At 44.1% G+C, this 19128-nt stretch overlaps 1 protein-coding gene across 1 annotated transcript in view; it reads left to right on the forward strand.

Annotated features, from left to right (window-relative positions):
* LOC306790535 (transcription factor IIIB 90 kDa subunit-like) overlaps positions 1-19128 on the forward strand; it is a 78268-nt gene that overhangs the window by 17889 nt on the left and 41251 nt on the right. Inside the window, exons 7-12 of the mRNA XM_079286883.1 lie at positions 2712-2861; positions 5282-5375; positions 5604-5730; positions 6809-6848; positions 7143-7235; positions 10653-10976. Of these exons, the coding sequence (XP_079143009.1) occupies positions 2712-2861; positions 5282-5375; positions 5604-5730; positions 6809-6848; positions 7143-7235; positions 10653-10976 (828 nt within the window). The remainder of the gene's footprint in view (positions 1-2711; positions 2862-5281; positions 5376-5603; positions 5731-6808; positions 6849-7142; positions 7236-10652; positions 10977-19128) is intronic.

A 19128-nucleotide genomic window follows, 5' to 3' on the forward strand; every position in this document is an offset into this window, starting at 1 on the left:
ACAGTAGATTTAAGAAGTGCAGAAGTAAAATAATTTAACATATTTAAGTGCTCTATTTAAAAGACCTATTGTGAATGTACATATCAGTCTTTGATGATTTATCTTTGTTACTGATGTGGATAACTGACCAAAGAAACGTGACACATCCAAACATTTGATATCAATGATCTCAAACATCATCAGTATTCAGCCAGGTTTTCACTGTCAGCTGTCGCTAGAAGTCCATCAGAGAAAAAGGAAACTGAGACTAATTTCTACACCCACAGCACCAAAGACCAGAATGCTTTGCAGTATAAGTTTGGTTTTTTTGAGGGAAGGGCGCAGCTTCCCCACAGCTGAACGCTAACACTTTTAAAGCTGTTCATGCGTCCCCGCTCCCACATTCTGATTTGAAAGGAGCGAGTTCACGGCCCCCCCTTTTCTCTGGAGGTGGTCGGAGTAATTTGGGGGGAATGTGTGGAGCAGAAGCAGAAGTAGGCGAGGCAGGTCGAGGGGAAAGTGGGTACACGGAGTAAACTACAGCGCTCCATCACAGAATGACTCGTGGGCTGTTTGAGCGTCACAGATTGATTCTGTTCGACAGTGAAAGAGGAGTGAAGGTGCATTTTATTCTCCTTAAACAGCCTCTTTTTCCTCTCTGTGGGGATCTGGCCTGGTCCAGTATTTGCAGACTCTCCAGTTATACGTGGAGCAGTGATGGCGAGCTCTGCAGACGTATCATTACATGGTGCGGGGGGGGGGGGGGGGGCAGCCTGGATCTTATTACCAGCTGGCTCTACCAGCTCTCCACTGGACTGCTCTCTTTAAACGCAGCCACTGACTTCAAAGATATTTGAGTCCGCTGTCAGAACCGGGGCACGGAACTCTACTTTTCTCTTTGTCTCCGGGCTACAGTGGAAAGACGATTCCTCCTAATTTTAGTATTCGATTTCTTAGCATGGCGAAATCATTGTTTGAATAATAACAATAAAACCTGCCATGCGGTTTGGTTTCAGAAGCAGGTGGTTCTGATAGTTTTCTTCTCTTCAGCTGCAGTATTTTCCATAACGTTTATGATGTGACACACTGTGCAACGTTTCTCAGAGACATTCGAGAGACAGGAGGACTCGTGATTGGAAGGTTGCCCGTCTAAATCCTTTCGCCAGCTGCAAAAATCTGGACGGACTCCGACTGAGAAACGGGCTGCTCTCAGAGGTGCACTTGAGCTAAAAATGCTAATCCTCAAGTTCTCCAGTGGAGCCAGTTAGCAGCCGGCAGTAGGAGGCTGGTTGAACTGGGAAGCTCACGCGTGCTAGTCGCTTTTGACCTGTATGTTGGGACGGATTGTGAGACCACAGGCCCCCATGATCACAGACATGTTAGGGGCCCCTCACCCGTCCTACATAAGAACAGGAGCCACAGATTCTAGGAGACATATTTTTTGTAATTTTGCATCTCTTTGTAGACATTTTGTCTCTCTGTGGTTGTTTTGCGTCTTTTTGTTAGTTTTATTTTTATTTTTGTAGTTTTGCATCTTTTTTGACTTCCTAACACTGTTACTACTAGAGGTGACTTCAAATAACCCGTTGGGCCCCTGGGCCGGAGTGTGTGTGTCCACTAGGCCCTTGTAGTTTTCTCTGTATGAACTCAAAGCACACAAACTGCATCTTCTTTGGTCTGAACCAGAGTGGTAAAAAAGATGACTTGACTGCAATTTGTTTTTGGTTTTTGTTTACTGCTCCGACACAAACCAGGACGTGTAAACAAAAGTCACATGGACACACACGCAGGCTGTTTATTGGACAGAGGTTTGGTCAAAGTGCCATCCTGAGAGAGTTTTGGCAGCAGAGCCAAACAGATCTGATATCGTTCTCTGAAACTGTTTCATGATGGAAGTGTACGCTCTCTTTGCCGTGATTTATCCTCTCCAGTTAATCACACGAGACGAACACTGAATATGACTCGCAGGATACTGAACACCATGAAACCAGGTCGTTTACCGCCTTTGCTTCAGATTATATGAAGCAGTTTTCACTCACTCTATCATGTACTCAATAACTTACTCTTCAGTGAGCCTGGAAAGTCAGATTTGAGCATAATTATTATCCATCAGTGACGGGGGAACCTTGTTTTTTTTTTGCAAGATAAATTCACACAGAACGTCGGACACATAAATAAAATGGTGACGGTTCATTTTAGTGCAGTCTTAATGATTTATCTGAGATGAGGATGCACTCAGAAAATGAACTTCTCTTTAAATTTGGGCTTTTGACGACATAAATTGTGTCATGTGTGTATAGTATACAGTGTATTTAATGGTGTTGTGTGTTGGATGTACCGTTGCCATACTTGGGAGAAGCCAAAGACAAATTTCCACAGAGGTGGACAATAAAGTCAACGTATCTTTCTAAGATACAGAGGATTGTTTTTAAATGTTTCTCTCTCTGTGCTGCAAGAAATCTTTTAAAATCTTCTTCTGCATCCAGACAACCCATCACTTCTTCTTTCTTCCATTGCCTTTATTTCCCACCAATATAATTAGATTTTAAAGAAATGTTTTTGAGTTAACCTCCTAAATTCAGACAAACACAAAAGGTCCTACAACCTGTTTTGTTGCCTTAAGGAACAAATGCTCCAGACTTTGAGCGACTGGCTGAATCTGAACGTGCACTTACGAGATCACTCGTACGTCCGGTTCGACTAATAAACCCAACGTCTCCCGTCTCCACCAGACCCGTGCCTCTACATCCCCCGCTTCGCCCAGCTGCTGGAGTTCGGGGAGAAGAACCACGACGTGTCCATGACGGCCATGAGGCTGGTGCAGAGGATGAAGAGGGACTGGATGCACACGGGACGAAGGCCGTCGGGACTCTGCGGGGCAGGTAACCATCAGACGGTGGTGGCGGCGTTGGATATCTGGTGTCGGTGCTGCTGCTCTGGGAGATTTGTTTTTCAGAAGCCCGGAGGCTCCGAGCTGCAGGTCTGTCATTGGAGGATTCCTGGTTTCAGGCCTCTGAGGACACAAAGTGATTAACGCTCTCTGCTCTGCTGGCATCCGACATCAAGGTGCCCTTAATCAGGATACTTCAACCTCAGATACTCTGAGACTATCAGTGATTGTAACTCAGCCTGACACCTCTTAGTCTAAACTTACCCTACCACAAGCTCACTCCCTTTACCGGGGGTTAAAATACGTAGATTTCATGAGAATCTGGTGATTGTATCGGTGTGATGAAAGGAGCTGGAGAAAGAGGGAACAAGTCAACAATAAGATGCAAACCAGAATGACTGAGAGCTTTTTGAAAGGAGTGTTTTTGTGACTTAAACTGCTTGAAACGCAAAATGTATTCGGAGCAAACGTTCAGCATCGCAACAAGCAAACCTTCCTGTTAGCTCAGGGAGCAGAATTAGCTTTTAGCATCTAGTGATCCGGTCAGATTTGATTATAATGCAGCTGTCAAAGCATTGAATGCACAACGATTCTCGATGTATCACATCCTAAATCTTCTCTGTTACTGCACATGCAGCAGTTCTTTTTTTATTTAGAAAGTGCTTTCATAAATACGACTTCAATAGTCTATTCTATCAAAAGTTACATCTTTTCAATATCAGTATGTGTGTGAGCCCCCTCAGTACGTAAACATTACAAAAACTAAACACGAATCTTTCTGCAGTGCTTCACATCTACAAAGATGAGATGTTCACACAGCAGCTCTAACACAGGGCACTTCCTGAATGTCTACAGCATTTTACACTACATGAGTTAGCTTAGCCGCCAGCAGACATTTCCTCACTCATAGCGCTTCTTCTCTGACTTGGTTGAAGTCACTTCGTCTCCCATCGGGGTTAAAGACACCGCTGTTGAATTTTAGCCAGCATGCACTTTGTTTCAGCCGAACATTGTTGAACCAGAGCAGCTAATGTTAGCGGCGAAAGCAACAAGTTGAAAAACAGAAATCAGAGGAGAGACACACGAGAGCAACCGTAAATGTCAGCAAAATGATGTTTTGTCACTGCATCGATGCAGAATCGTTCACGTTCGCGTCGCCATGCATTTTAAAATTGAGAAATCTCCAAACCTCGAGTGGATAGTTTTGTACATAAACTGGTAAGAAGGAAACAGTTTTATGCTTTCCTGGAAAATGATCCTGTTTCCCTGAACAGGAGAATGACACGACATGTTTCAACTTTTGTAGTCGTGGCTTCACAATAAGTTGAAGTGCTGCACATCTGCAGGTGCGTTTGCATTATTATGTGATCAGTTTGTCATCGTTTCTAAGCTTGTAATAGATGATCTTCTTTAAATCAGACTTCCACAGAGGGGACCCAGGAGGCCCGTTATCTCTGTGACACGATGATCTCTCAGATTCTTCTGCCAACTAGGTCACCGTATGTATTTGGGCCTTTTGTTGATTATCTGCCAAAGAGACGAGCGATCGAGGCACCTGCCTGAACGTAAGGCTGTTTATCCTCCGCTGTTGATTTTCCTCCCGCTCGTCATTGTCTTCCTTTTGAGTCTTTTGTGAAACCGCTGATATCTGCCGGTGTCGACCCCAATGCACTCTGCTTTAATGCATTGGCGGCCAAGACGTGCTGGAGTGGAATCAAAGGGGGGGGGCTTCCTGCGTGTTTTACGCTCACGGTTTTCAATTTTAGTTTTTTTTCTTCCTCTGTTCCTCTGCTGCATCGCCTGAATAATTAATCCCTCATCATAAATCATTGAGAAGGGATATCGTCAGATGGAAGACGTTTCTTCCTAAATATGATGCAAAATAAACGTCGCTGTCGATGAACCACAAACATGTTTCAGGACAAAGAAGGCCATGAATGTAAAGTAAGCAATCAGTCGATCCTGCTTTAAAAAAAAGAAAACGCGCGACTTTGAAGTGGTTTCTAGGTAACGGCAGTAAAACAGTTTGAGCTAAAAGCCATCACTTCAGTCCTAAAGGCTGTTAGAAGTGTGCAGCTGTCTTTTAGCAGCTCTTGAGCGAGGCAACTCTAATGACGTTTATGTAACTGTTCCCCTTCAAGGCTGGCGCTGCGATTCATTGCATAATATTCGTGCTCCCGTCGCTCCTTTTTAAAGCCGCTTCTGTGTGGCCTTTCAGCTCAGGTCCTCCTGAGACGCACGAACACCAAACCTAATATTTGACCCTGTGTGTACGTTTGTTACATCAGTATGAGTGTATCAACAGGTTTCATTTCCTAAACGGGGAACAGAAGGAAGACTTTTCTATTGTGAGACATGCTGGAGCCAGGTTGGTTGAATCTCATCACATTGTGTTGTTCTTTCTGTGTTTAGCTCTTCTGGTCGCTGCTCGTATGCACGACTTCCGCCGCACCATCAAAGAAATCATCAGCGTTGTAAAAGTGTGTGAAACCACGCTGAGAAAAAGGTGGGTGTGTTTGACTTGGACATTTCGCATTTAAAAGCCAGCTTGTTGGATGATGGATGAAGTTTGATAGTTGTAGAAAATTCTGACCGTAAAATGATTGAAGATGGAGGCTTCCTTACACGGGAGTCAGAGCCAGAGATTGCTGTTTTAAATGAACTGTGGCATCGACCCAACTTTGCGTTTCACCTTAGTTTGATTTGATGATTTTAACTTGTCGCCCTCCATTAGACTGACGGAGTTCGAGGACACGCCCACCAGTCAGCTGACCATCGAAGAGTTCATGAAGATGGACCTGGATGAGGAGTGTGACCCGCCCTCCTTTACTGAAGGACTGAGGAAGAAAAAAATCAATAAGGTTTGGATTCTAACGAACACTATCGGGGAAAGAAAACAAGCTGGCATGTGTCGATGTAAGGGATGGCAGTTATATCCATCTGTGCTGTTATATCCAAGAGTTGCTGCTCCACCGCTGCCTCCATCTGTTAGTTAGGTTGTGTTATTGCGACTTTGGTGAATCAGAACAAACCCTTTAAAACAAAAAAGTCACAAAAGAACACCTAATAAATACGTCTGTCAGGTAAAATCACTGTTTTAGTCAATGGAGACTTTGATGAGCACAGATGAATAGAACGTCTACCGTGTGATACACTGACTAATGCGTACCTCCACTACACTTCAAAACATCCAAATGATCCGTTTGTGTGTCGATATCAGAACTAAATGTTCACGTCCACAGTTTTTCATCTGTTTTTATCAATTTAGATAATTGCTTCAGAGATTACCCATTACCCCCTCAGGGAATATTACAATTTCATCTTCTACTGTATGTTCTTGATGACTACGTGTTGCCTTCAGGCCGTCTCCAATAACTAATGAAGAGTATTAACCTCCAAACTGAAACCGTCAGAGATCACTGTTCTCTACGTCCTCTCACTTAGCAGAGAGGAGCTTTCATCACATCTTTGGAGAATCGCGGTTCAAACAACGATTTGTGATTTTTACTCTGACTTTTGTGCAGTTTAAACAAACACGATACGATGTGTCGAGCTTTAAAGGTGCTGGAAGGCGTCTTTGTTTCCTTTTGATCAGATCCAGGTTTGCTGGATCAATCTTTTTGTTGCATCTCGTTGAGACGCCTCCTGAAACACGGAGTCTTCCAGTTTAGTGATGTTCATGTCATGTTGAGTCTTTTTTTTTTTTTTTAGTTGAGCTATTTTAATTCTAACGTATTTTTACACAAGACTTCCAGCTCAGTCATTGCGCACATCTTCTCTCCAGGAATGCGACGAGGTTCCTAGAAGATACAAAAGGCAGAAGAGTCGTGGACCAGCTATCAGAATGTTTCTTTGTTTCTGGTTTCACTCTGCAGTCGTCTGTAGTAACTGTCGAAGCTTCTCTCTGGCTCAACTCTCCCTTTGTCTCCGTCCCTCTAGCTGGAGGTCGAGCTGAAGAAGAAGATGAATGACGTCGAAGGTATGAATGAGATATCCTCGTCTGGTCTCCGGCACCTCGAATGCATCTTGACTCTCGGGCTACTTGTTCTTCGTCTTTGTCTTCTTCTTCTTCTTCTTCACCCGTACATCATGTTGCAGCACTAACATACAATAGTCTAATTATGGGAGATGTAACTTAAAGGGTTAGCATGCAAGATAAGTCTCATTTCTTTTCAGGGACATGAGAACTTTCTACTCTTCATTGATGGTTGTAACTTAGTTTGAACCAGGAATCATTCTGTTTGTTCATGTGTTCTATCGGTGTCCTCAACAGATGAAATTCAGCTCTACCAGGATGAAATAGACGCAGAGCTTCAGAGCTGTCGACCCAAACTGAGAGGAGTTTACGCCGCCTACGCTAAAGAAGGTACGGAGCAGAAAGTGTTGTGTTATTGAACATATGAGGAGAGTATGACGGTCGTCTGAGATTAAAGTCACGACTTTAGCCGCAGTCTGGATGAAAGAAGTGTTCTTGAGGTAAGGACGAAGGTCCTGATGGATCCGTTTTTTTGTGTTTTATTTTGTGTTCTTTTATAAAAACAATGCAGACATCGGTGTACGTTATCGTTATGTGAGACACGTTTTACTTTGCGAATCGGTTATCAGATGAATCCTAAAGAAGTTTCCTGAAAGATACACGTGTTTTCTGTCATGATCTTTTTGTGAAAAAGTACTTGCATAGTTGTTGTATTTTGCACACTGCGACTCTTGTTACCTCAGTGTTTGTTTCATGAAACAAAACAAAACAAAACTTTGATTTAAATCTCAGAGAATATCAGTTTTATACTTGTAATATTACCCCCCTATGGCCTTTACATGACATCGTACTGAGCAAAAAGTAAATGAGAAACAAAAAAGAATACAAAAAAGCAAACAAATGATCAGAAAATCAAGGCATATTTGCCTAATTTACAATACGGTACATCCACGTTTATGTAAGATCTGTCTCATTTGCTTTTTCTCCCAATTCTTTGTGGCGTGGTATAGATTAGGTCGTCTGTTGCAGAAGACTCTGTTGAACGTCGATAGAAAGGCCGGCAGTGGGTCTGTCTTTTGACTTGATCGGTGCTGATTCCTTCCAGAGAGTCTGAATAGAGACCGGAACACACCCGGGATTTCTCCAGCAGCAGAGCTCAGCGCCAGTTTGTTTAGACTTCTTTTTGAGAATGATTTTAAAAAGTGAATCGAGTTTTTCCAAGGGAAAGACGCGTTTGTTACTTATTATTGAAAATCACTCCCCATCTGCCACCTTGTGCATATACACCCTTCACCGTTGTAATGTTTTGGAGTGTGTAATACAATATATGTGCCTTAAAATATACCCACAACTCAAGAAATCTAGTATCCAGAGTATGGATAATCAAGTTTATCTGAATCTTAACTCAACAATGGTACTCGCCGATACACACGTGGACACGACCCCTTACCCCCCACACACACACACACACACACACACACACACACACACACACACACACACACACACACACAGAGGCCCACCCATGTAAAAACAACACACATCAGAGTGCACTCACTGTCACTCTTTCTCTTTTTCTGTTTCTACCTTTGGCTCTTTATCTCTGACTCTTTTCTGTTTATCTGTCTCACACACACACACACACACACACACACACACACACACACACACACACTTACCCCCCTGTTTCCTCACAGTGGGTGATGGGGGTGGGGGGGGGCGTCTCAGGCTGTCACTGATTTCAGGCGCGTTGCTCTTCCAGCTGCTGCTGCTGCGACGCTTTCAAAGATCCGTCGGCGTTTCTTCTTCTTCTCTCCTGATTATCGAGTTGCTTTTTCTGACTTGTGTGCTGAAGTCTGTGTGAGGACATTTTAATTGAGGCTGATTGAAGGACACATTTTTAATTGGATACCAGGACCCGAGTGCGGACGGACTAAATGATGATCCCGTTTATTTTGTCTGGATGTGATTATTTAGCACCATTTCTATTCTCAGTGATTTTAGGAAACGAGATCATCTCACTGTTTGTCATTTTATATCTAACGTTTTTCGACGACAGTGGTTCTAAATGTAAATCTGATGTATAATTATACAATGTGACCAGATACTGTAGCTTGTTGTTTATTAAACCGCTGAGCATTGACTGTCTAATGCAGGGGTGTCAAACATACGGCCCGCGGGCCGGATCCGGCCCGCCACGTCATTTTATGTGGCCCGCGAATCCGCCAGAAAAAAAAAAAAAAGATTTTTTTTTTTTTTTTTTTTACAAAAATTTAAAGTTAGATGTGAAAATAAAAATATCCCCATGGTCGAAATTATGAGATAGAAAGTCGAAGTGATGAGATGGCATGTTGTCTGTGTGCCGACATTAAAACTATCACAACAGGTGGACAGGAGATGCAACAGCCCATAAAGAGGATTTCCAACAAGTTTCTCAACATGCGTACTTCTCTGTACTGAAACGTCATCAGTCTCAGCCCAAGTACTGTTCCAATTCAAAGTTCACATCGAGCCAAGCACGGCCCTAATGCCCGGATGTGGCTCACTTTGCCCATTTTACCCGGGATGCATCAGAGGTGACTTGTCTGTACTTGGGACAGCCAAATATCCCAGAATGCATTTTGCACCAGCAACAGGAAACAATGGCAGAGGAGAAATCACACAACTGGAAGTACGTGTTGTGGAAGTCACAGATATCCCGGGAAACTAAACTAACTATGTTAGGAGTACCGTAGTTACATTTACACCGTCTTACATTTACAACCGGCCCTTTGAGGGCGACCGTGATGCTGATGTGGCCCCAGAGTGAAAATGAGTTTGACACCCCTGGTCTAATGAGATCCAACATGGTGAAGGTGAAGCAAACTCTTATAATTATTTAAAAACATGACACATTTGTCATTAAACACATAACTAGTTGAGTGACCTTCTAGTTACGGGACATTGTTAGAGCCTTTTCTCACTCTACTGAGATTCTATCGGCTAAACGATTAACTTATTAATTGAAAGAAGTGATTAGCAGATTGCTTCATAGTCGAAATAACCTGTGCGCAATTTAACTTTGATTTTTAGGTGGTTAAACCCCAAATGTAAAGTGTACATCAGCTACTCTTGCTGTGGTTAAATCCCTAAAGATCAGTACCGAACTAATGGAGGAGCTGCTCGCCCTGAAACGGCTCCGGCAGTGTCTTAGAAAACACAAAAGAACACAAAAATATTGTATTTTCTCTTCATGAATTTTTAAAAGAGTTGTGACATTTTGTAAAATAAGCTCTCGTGGCGAGAATTTAATCATAAAATCAATACCACTCTCTTATTTGTCCATTAAATATGAAGTGACAGCCTGGCGGTAGGTAGCCTAGCTTAGCATAAAGACTGGAAACGGGGGGAAACAGCTAGCCTGGCTCTTAAGGTTAAAAAACATCTGCCTGCCAACGCGTTTAAAAGTCACTGATTAACATGTTCAACATCTTGTTTGTTTAACTTGTAAAACAAACAGTAAAGTATATTCATTTTATTTTATGCTAATTAGTAAATGGTGAATACTGTGTACAATCAAAATATGCATTGGAACGAGCTTTAAACCGGTCACAGTCGATCTCAATAAGATAATAAGAAACTAAAATCCTTTGAATTTCACAATTTGACATCTGATTTTAATGCGTATTTGTCTCTGAGCCCGTTTGGTACTTAAATGATCCAAACACTGGCTTCCTGGCTTGCTGATCTGATCCTGACCCTGGTGTCCCTTGAAAGAGATAAATGAAGCATTATTCCTGAATCACACTCTGCCTCTCCTTCTTCCAGGCATTGACAAAGACGACGGTGACGGCCGCGCCACGTCGCCTCTGATGCTGGACTGCGAGGAAGCCGAAGCAGAAGACGAGGACGTGCTTCAGGCCGTGGCCAAACACTTTGGCAAAGAGCTCGGCGAGCTCACGCTGGAGGCCCTGATGAAACTGGAGCAGAAGGGACCGGACCAGGAGGAGGAGGAGGAGGAGGAGGAGGACCAGGAGCTAGAGGGGGACATCCCAAAGAGAAAAGCCCCGTCGCTGCAGTCCATCCTGGGCCCCATGCCCACGGCGGCCACTCTCGGCCTCCCCGAGGGCATCGGAGACGGGAAGGGGAACGGTGAGTGCTGCCTGGTTTTTAATCTCTGCTTCAATCATTCTTCGGCAGAAAACAATCGATTAATTTGGTATCACTGAACCGGAGGTTAGATGAACTACACTGAAGCTTTTTCTTGGTTTTCTCACCGATTTCTTATTTCTGTGGCATATTATTCTCTCAAGCTTTGTTTTTAGATTTGTTTTTCTGAGACGTCATCTGTTCGTGCTTTGTAATACTTTTCTTCTTTTTGCACTTTGATGTGTCATCGGTGTGATCCAAGCAGAGACTCTACTTTACACTCAGCAGTTGGAGGAACCTGGTGCTTTAAAAGCAACATCTCAGGCTTCATATTGTTTGACTTAGCAGACGTCTTTTCTTCTTCCTGAAAGCAGCAGAGCCCTCGAGGACGATCTGATTATGAACGCTGCCGTTCATCCTTGACTGTGTCTGGTACCTACTGTATCCCCATAATAACCCCTAATCAAGTTAAAGAATGCTCTCCCAGGTTTAATTGTCGTAATTAACTCTGCTCCAGGATGAAATTGGCTGAGCTGCGTGTGAAATTTGTCATCCCTTATTATGTTTCACCCTTTTTAGAGCGCCGCAGTCTGATAGGGAATGTGTGGGAGACGAGGTAGCACACTTTCTTAACCCTTGAGGTGGTTGACGTCTGGATCTGTGCCAAAATACTCCAAGTTGTTGTTGTTGTTGTTTTGCAGCACATTGAAGTGCGTCTCTCTGAGGGGTTGTCTGGCAGTTATTCTTGAGTGCAGAAGCAGAATGGTGGCATTTAAACTCGGATGACGAAAAGGAAGTGCTTTTGTGGGTTCTGATGGTCGTCGGCACTGAGCGACAGCGGGAAGAGTAGAGGAGAAATGTCAGAGCGTACAGGTCCAAGTGTAACAAAACAACTCTGTCTGTTTGTATTTATTTAAAGGGTTCGTTCAGATTCACCGAAATCACACAACAGCCCCCCCCCCCCCCCCCCTTATCTGGGTGTGCAGAGGCGTTGATGGATGTGAGGTAATGGTGCCACACAGCTACATCTGTCCTGATGGGGAACACTGTGTTTCATGGCTCTGAGGGGTGGGGGGAGGTGAAGTGTGTTGTGATGGATGGATGTTGTGAGGGAGGCGGTGAAGTGGTCTCATGTTTGGAGAACACCCTGTAACTTAAAGGTCACCGGTTCAGAGCCTCTTCGTGTCCATAAATATCATTTCAGATCTGATACTGAATTTGTACTCGTTATGTGCATCACCTCCTAGAATCATGCAGACGTTTACTGTTCAGCCGATATATGTTCATGATCAACGACATATTTTATTCACACTATTTATATTTGCACTCTTCCCACTTTATTGCAGCTGCTTCACGGTAATTTCCCTTCAGATAAATAGTTTTATCTTATTTTTCCTCAATGATCACCTACAGAGGTTGAGAGTTGTCCTCAAATATTAGAAATCTTAAGATGTGTGGACAGAAGACTTTAGGTGTGAAGAGGGAGAGGACGATGATGACAGTTAATGGTCTCTAATTTAAACCTCTTCACGTCGAACGTCCCTTTAACAGCGTCATGATGAAATATATTGACCTAGAAATGAACTACAATATGGATTTGTTCATCTGTAATCCTTTCTAAGAAGCGCATCTTAACGGGATAGTTTGGATGTTTAATATTGTGGTTGTATGAGGTTCTTCTCTATAGTCCATATAATACTGCTGCTGGTCTCCCACCAACCCTGATCGCTTAGTTTGTGACTTTGGTGAATCTGAACTAACCCTTTAAAATGCCAAAGTCACACTTTATAACCGATGGAGGCAGCGATAGACCAGCAACTGTGAGGTAAAATGACTTTCTATCAATGGAGTCTGGTAGAAGAGATCACAGTCACAAAGGGTCTCACTGACTGCAAGATAAAGAAAACATTCTAAATATAGCGTACACTTAAACTGATTTAGATTCTTTTAGGAGTCTAAAATACGTCCACAGCAGAACATTACTTTCCTCTCGTGCTGGTGCTTCTGTTATAGTGATAGTGATATAGTACTACACTGACTACCTCATACAATCCAACTTAAAAACATCCAAACTATCCCTTTAAAGCTGGTTCATAAAACTGTATTTCATGATCTTAGATTCCTGTTCATCTTTACGATAGAAAATAAAGATGCGTTTTGGAAACGTTTCCTAAAGAAAGGCGCTGATCCATTCACTTTACGACACTTTCCTGTTCCACATGGAAGGTTAGAAACCAGCCGCAGCTCAAACCACCCATTAACCCGACGAACATGTCCCCCAATAACACCACCGACCTCATTTCATCAGGGGGACGATCCAGCATGCACGAGGAGGTTAAGAGCAAGAGGAGCCACGATTACCAAGCTGCCATGAATCACCGCGCTCTGAATCATAAGCTCTGTTGATTGTAAATGTGTCTCCCTTTTCATATATATATAAATGTTGCAGAGGGATGTTGGATTGAGTCATCCTCTTCCAGTCGGCGTATCATGAAGGTCATCGTCCGTGGCCATGAATGACAGAACGGGCATTAAAAGATGAAGCACGGCTGTGATTAAAGGGTTAATTGTTGGCCGGTGGTACTCGAGGCTGATCTCACCGGGGAGCTGTGTGATTAGAGGCTCTTTAGTCTGCTTCTGCAGTGTGTGTTGGTTCTCTTTCGGTCCTTATAACAGACTTGTATGACCAGCCTAAGATAACAAGGCTCCTGATTGGTCAGATGCCGTGCTCTCTTCATACCGAGTAAAGAAGTATTCGCGATGAACCGATCCGGAGAGGAAATGTAACAAAAGTGCTGCTTTTCTGGAGCGTTAACGCGCAAATAATTCAGAGGCGTTCCATGTCGCCGGTTAGATCACATGTTCTCACGGGAGAACCAGAACCAGGACTGAGCGGGGCAGACTGTCAGACCCTGTTGCAGTAACATGAGGTTTTCTGAAGGGACTCTGGTGCTCAGAGACACTACCACTTTAGTCCACAGGGACCACCAGAATCAACACGAAATATAAGTTACGCTTAGTAACTTTAAAGTCGCTCAACAGTAAAAAACACAGAATAACGCGATGGCTTGAACCTCCATGTTTGCTGTGTATTCTTGTTTTTTAGTCTCTGTGTAATTTGGCGTTATTGAGAAGCAGTGAAAAGGCAAAAACAAATGTCCTTAAAGAACCTCTCGGGTCTCCTCTTTATTCCTGAGACCGTTTGGTCGAAACAGACAATTGGTGTTCAGTTGTGTGTGTTTCCCGCTTGGTTCCGTTTGTCTGTGTGTCATTTCATTCACCTGTTTAGGAGCAAACATGTGCGATGTAGTGAAATGCTGCTGTGGATTCATGCTGGTCCTGGTTTGGGTTCAGTTATTTCAGCTAATTGTGGTGGATTTGGGAAGGCTAGGAGGGGGGCTCGATCTTTGAAGTATTAAGTGGACAGGGTGCCTTGTCATTAGGGCCGAGCCTTTCATCTGTACTCTCGCGTGTGTGTGTGTGTGTGTGTGTGTGTGTGTGTGTGTGTGTGTGTGTGTGTGTGTGTGTGGTACATTGTTGGTAGAGGGCACTGGAGGAAGAGAGAAGCTGTAATTTAGGATTCTATCGGGAAAAGGAAACAAAGTAACAAAGACAACAGTTTTTACAACACGGTCACTGTATTAAGGAAACACGGACGAATTGTTTACGGGACATTCAACCTTCATATCATCATAATACATTTAAAACGTGACTTCTTTCTTTAAAGGGCTCGTATAAAGGTAATAAAATAGTCCATGACTATAAGATTATAATATATTGTATTGAATATTGAGTGTATTTTAGGGGAAGAGTCACAGTTTGGCATCTCTTATACCGTTAGCATCTTAGAATGCAAGTTTGATTCATTGAGCTAGCTGCCGTTAGCTCACTTTGTTGATTCATAGCATGCTAGGTAGCTAGCTTTAGCCTGTAGCATACGTGCTAGCCGAGAGAGCGGAGAGGAGCAACAGCTGAGACAGAGTATGTTAATATGTAATTAAGATGTGTGCATTAATAAAATGGTAGTAAGTTTAATGACTAGTGAGGGTAGCCACGTTTAATCTACCGTTTCTATCTTCTCATCAAACTCTCTGCTTTAATACAAAGTCACTGACTGCGGCTGTAACGAATGCTGAAAATCAAATTGAAAAAGTTATTTATGCGCAGGAGAAAGTTAATATTTGTCCATCAGGCAAAAATAATCACCTTCTTGTCAGAGTAATGAATAAAATGAGCACTTTCTTCTCTTACTTACCCGGTACTCACAGGAGAAAGTAAAATGTCATCCCAAACTACCCAATTATCAATGAATTACGTTTTTAATCTGTAGAAGTAAAAACTGGAGTTGCAGCATATTGTCCTCTGTTCTTTCCTTTTAGATTAAGAACTGTTGATGAGCTGAAGCAGCTGTTCGTCCCTCGTTAAACTCTTTGTTCTTTCTTGTCTCCCTGTTTCTAACCCGCTCCCTTACTGACGGCCTGTCTGGAGGCCTTTTCATTAACTTGTGCCGTCGGAGGAGAAAGTGAGAGCGGCGGCACCGGCACCTCCCGGATGACTTCGCCGCCTCGGCCTTCTGGGAGCTCGGCCCCGCACCATTAGAGCAGCATTGATTGAGGCGCACAGTTTTTCGCGCGGAGCACTTAGTTCAATCAATGACGTTTGCACTGACCTTAACTACCTCAGCGAGCACAGCTCCTCCGGCTCTTGTCAAACCACTCTGCCGGTTTTTATTGCCAGAAAGCTTCTGGGCGGGGGGCAAAGGGCCCGTTTGAAGTGTTGTGAGCCTCTAGATCTCAGCCTGTGAAGAATCCATTTCATTTTTTTTAAGGTCTAAATTGGTTTCGCGCCCCGTTTTTGGAGCTGCTCTGCAGGTTTTTCGTTGTGTTTAAGGAAGCCGCCATTGCTCCCCAGACATGAAGTTGTTGTGTTTGAACATTTCTTCGTCCGTCCGTCCTCCTCGCTAACAGCAATTACTGCAGCGAGTCGTAGCTCTCAGCGATTCGGGGGTGTGGCAGCAGCTCTCTGACAGTCCGCTCTGCTGAGTCAATTGTAGTCCTTTTTTTTAAAATGGGCAACATCTGTCTCATCTCGCAAACAAAGTACATGTGTAATCAGTGAGCTTCAGGAGAGAGCCAGGCTATCTGTTTCCAGTCTTTATGCTAAGCTAAGCTCACCGGCTGCTGCCTGTAGCTTCATATTCATCTCAGCAAGAAAACAAATGAGCTTAGTTTCCAAATCTTTCCGAACGTAAACACAACGGACAATAAATGGAGGTCAGCAGAAATGAGCCAGGTGATGTTCAGATACAGTGATAAGTCGATAACGTAATCATTGTGACAGGCGTAGGTGTGATGTTTACGGGTTTGTGTTCGACATCATGTCTGTGTGTGTGTGTGTGTGTGATGGGGGAGGGGAGTTGAAAGACATGAATCTCAGCACCTGTCGGATAAATATTTGATTTGTGGTATTGTTCAATCAACAAGAAACCTGTGGCCATCCTCTGTACAAAAACAAATGCTCGTTAATTAACAATGACTCATTACTAATCCATGAAAGCTCACAAATGTATTAATTTCTCCTCTGCTGCCAGGACAGCAGGGCAGGCCTGAGTGTTTAGGAGGCCCAGGGCGGTACAGTAGAGCGTGATGGACATATGGCCGGATGGACACGACCCCACAGGAGGAGGGCGACAGACAGGCGGTGACGGCGCAGGGAGACAGGCGGTGACGGCGCAGGGAGACAGGCGGTGACGGCGCAGGGAGACAGGCGGTGACGGCGCAGGGAGACAGGCGGTGACGGCGCAGGGAGACAGGCGGTGACGGCGCAGGGAGACAGGCATCACCGATAACACGCAGCAGAAACACCAGAGGAAGAAGAACAAAAAGTCGAATGTTTATTTCAAGCTCTCTGTGGACGGCCGATCATATGCTTTCAGTGAGTCGGTACAAGCTAAGCTGTGTGTGTGTGTGTGTGTGTGTGTGTGTGTGTGTGTGTGTGTGTGTGAGAGTGAGCGAGCGAGCGAGCATCAGTTTGCAGTCATTCTCTCTCTCTGGTGAGGCGGCTTCAGCGGCCCGTCACAGCAGCCGGCTGTGATTGGAGATGATGTGCGTCTTCTGGCACGGGGAGAGAAAAAACAGGAAGCCGTCTCGTCTGCCGCCGCCAGCCTGACGGGAGATGACAGCGACCGTTTAGCAGGCAGGCAAAGGCGGGAAACTGCTCGCCGCTGGCTGCTACGTCACCGCAGATTTCACCATCTCAACCTCCCTCCCTCGTCCATCTTTACGCAGCAGGACTGGGGATGTTAGCAGGGGGTCCCTCACAGGACAGGGACTCCAAATGTCTGAATATTAGATTTGCTGAAGAATAATCCTCTTGTACAGACTGTGAGAATATAGGGCTGTTGTTTTTCTGGTGAGTCTAAACTGATTTGGTATTCATGTCTGATATTCTTCTCTTTGGGACGAGGTTTGAGTGGACATAATTTGGACAGCACAGACTAATGTGGTGACTGAGATGCAACCTGGAGAGCTGCGATGGGTCGGCCTGGGCGGCGTGTGGTTTCATCTTGTTGGTAGTTGAGATGAAGCAAGCTGAACGAGAATACGTAAGGTGGTTTTGTGCAACCTGTTCTATTTGAAGGAACCCTTGTTGTGCAGCTGACCACATGAGTCATGAACCAGTTTTAGTTTTAAACAAACTAGTGGAACAGTACGCGGCTGAATGAGCCTCACCAGAGAACGAGAAGGGTCTGAGCGCTGGATGTCCATATCCATGGATGAAATAAATACGTTCTATCTTTTGAAAGCGTCAGACTTTCAGCTGCTTTTGGTTCAATTCAAATTGTGTCCATGTGTCAAAGCGGCCTCGCTCGGAGCCGGAAGGAGAGCGGAGCGTCACAGTTGATGTCGTTGAGCCGAGGTGTTTCGGTCCTCTTTGGATGCGGCAGCAGGAGGACTGAAGCTGAGGGAAGCTTGTAGCTGAACGGTCACTCTGCAGCGTCTTGTGAGGAGGATTTGAGTCCTTCTTGGGTCTTCATTCTCATATTGACATTCCTTAAAGTTTTTAAGCTGATTCCTTCTCAACTCTGGAAACGGCGCTTGTCAAAACAAACTCTCCTCAAGGTCCAATAGCAGCTCCTCTGGAGTTCGTCCAGCTGTCGGGGAATTACACATTTTATTCTTTTTCTCAGCATTTGAAGGACTTCTGGTCCACGTTGTCTTATCATCTGTCACTGTCGATATAAATCCTTCAGGCTGTATGGACGGTATATCAACATGTTGTGTATAAACACAGTTTGTGGAACACCAATCGTATTGTTGGTACTTTTGAATCACATTTAAACATTTTTAAGCTGTTAAGAATATACCATAATGCATTGCAGCGTTTCGTCAGGGATGTGACTCCACGTGTGCTGCTTCTCATCACAACATCATTGTTCAGTGCATGTGAGACACAGACTGCTGATTCATCAGCGTGGTAACAGTAACATTTGGTTAAACATTCTTGTGGCAGTCATCTGACATTTCAGATGTTTGGATTTCTCGTGCACAACAATGCTCACATTTAACAGTTCTCCGTCTTTTTTGTGACGGCGTTCTTGAAATTCCTCCTCCATCAAAGAGTCTTTTCAGTTCATCTCCGGATATTCTGACATTGTAGACTCACTCAGTGCTGATGATTAATTCATCCTCCTGCGACATCACAGAATGTCCTGGAGGTAAAAATATAGGCCGACTATTGAAGCGGGACAAAATGACGGGACGTGTCTTTGATCTGAGACATTTACTCAGAATGTGGAAAACTTGACTCGCACTGTTGAAGAGATCCGTCACTTTCAGTGCAAACACTCGTCTGAGAGGACGCACACAGGCACACATGGCAAAGGAGAGGGAACTGAACAACAACATGGCTGCTCATAACAATGGAAACAAGTGATGTAATGTCTGCTGATCCCGTCTGAAACTGGACTGAACTGGTCGTGTGTTTACAGGACGACAGTTCAGTTTAATCTGGACTCCAAATACATCTTTACTCGTTTGTTGAAATGCTCCAAACAACCTTTGTTTCACTGCCCACTAACCAACAGATCTTCATGTGTGCAGACCATAGACTAACAGTCGTCACCCATTGGTTTATGTACTGCAGTTTTAAAGCC

Source organism: Melanostigma gelatinosum (assembly GCF_949748355.1).
Source record: "Melanostigma gelatinosum genome assembly, chromosome: 16".
Lineage (NCBI taxonomy): Eukaryota > Metazoa > Chordata > Actinopteri > Perciformes > Zoarcidae > Melanostigma > Melanostigma gelatinosum.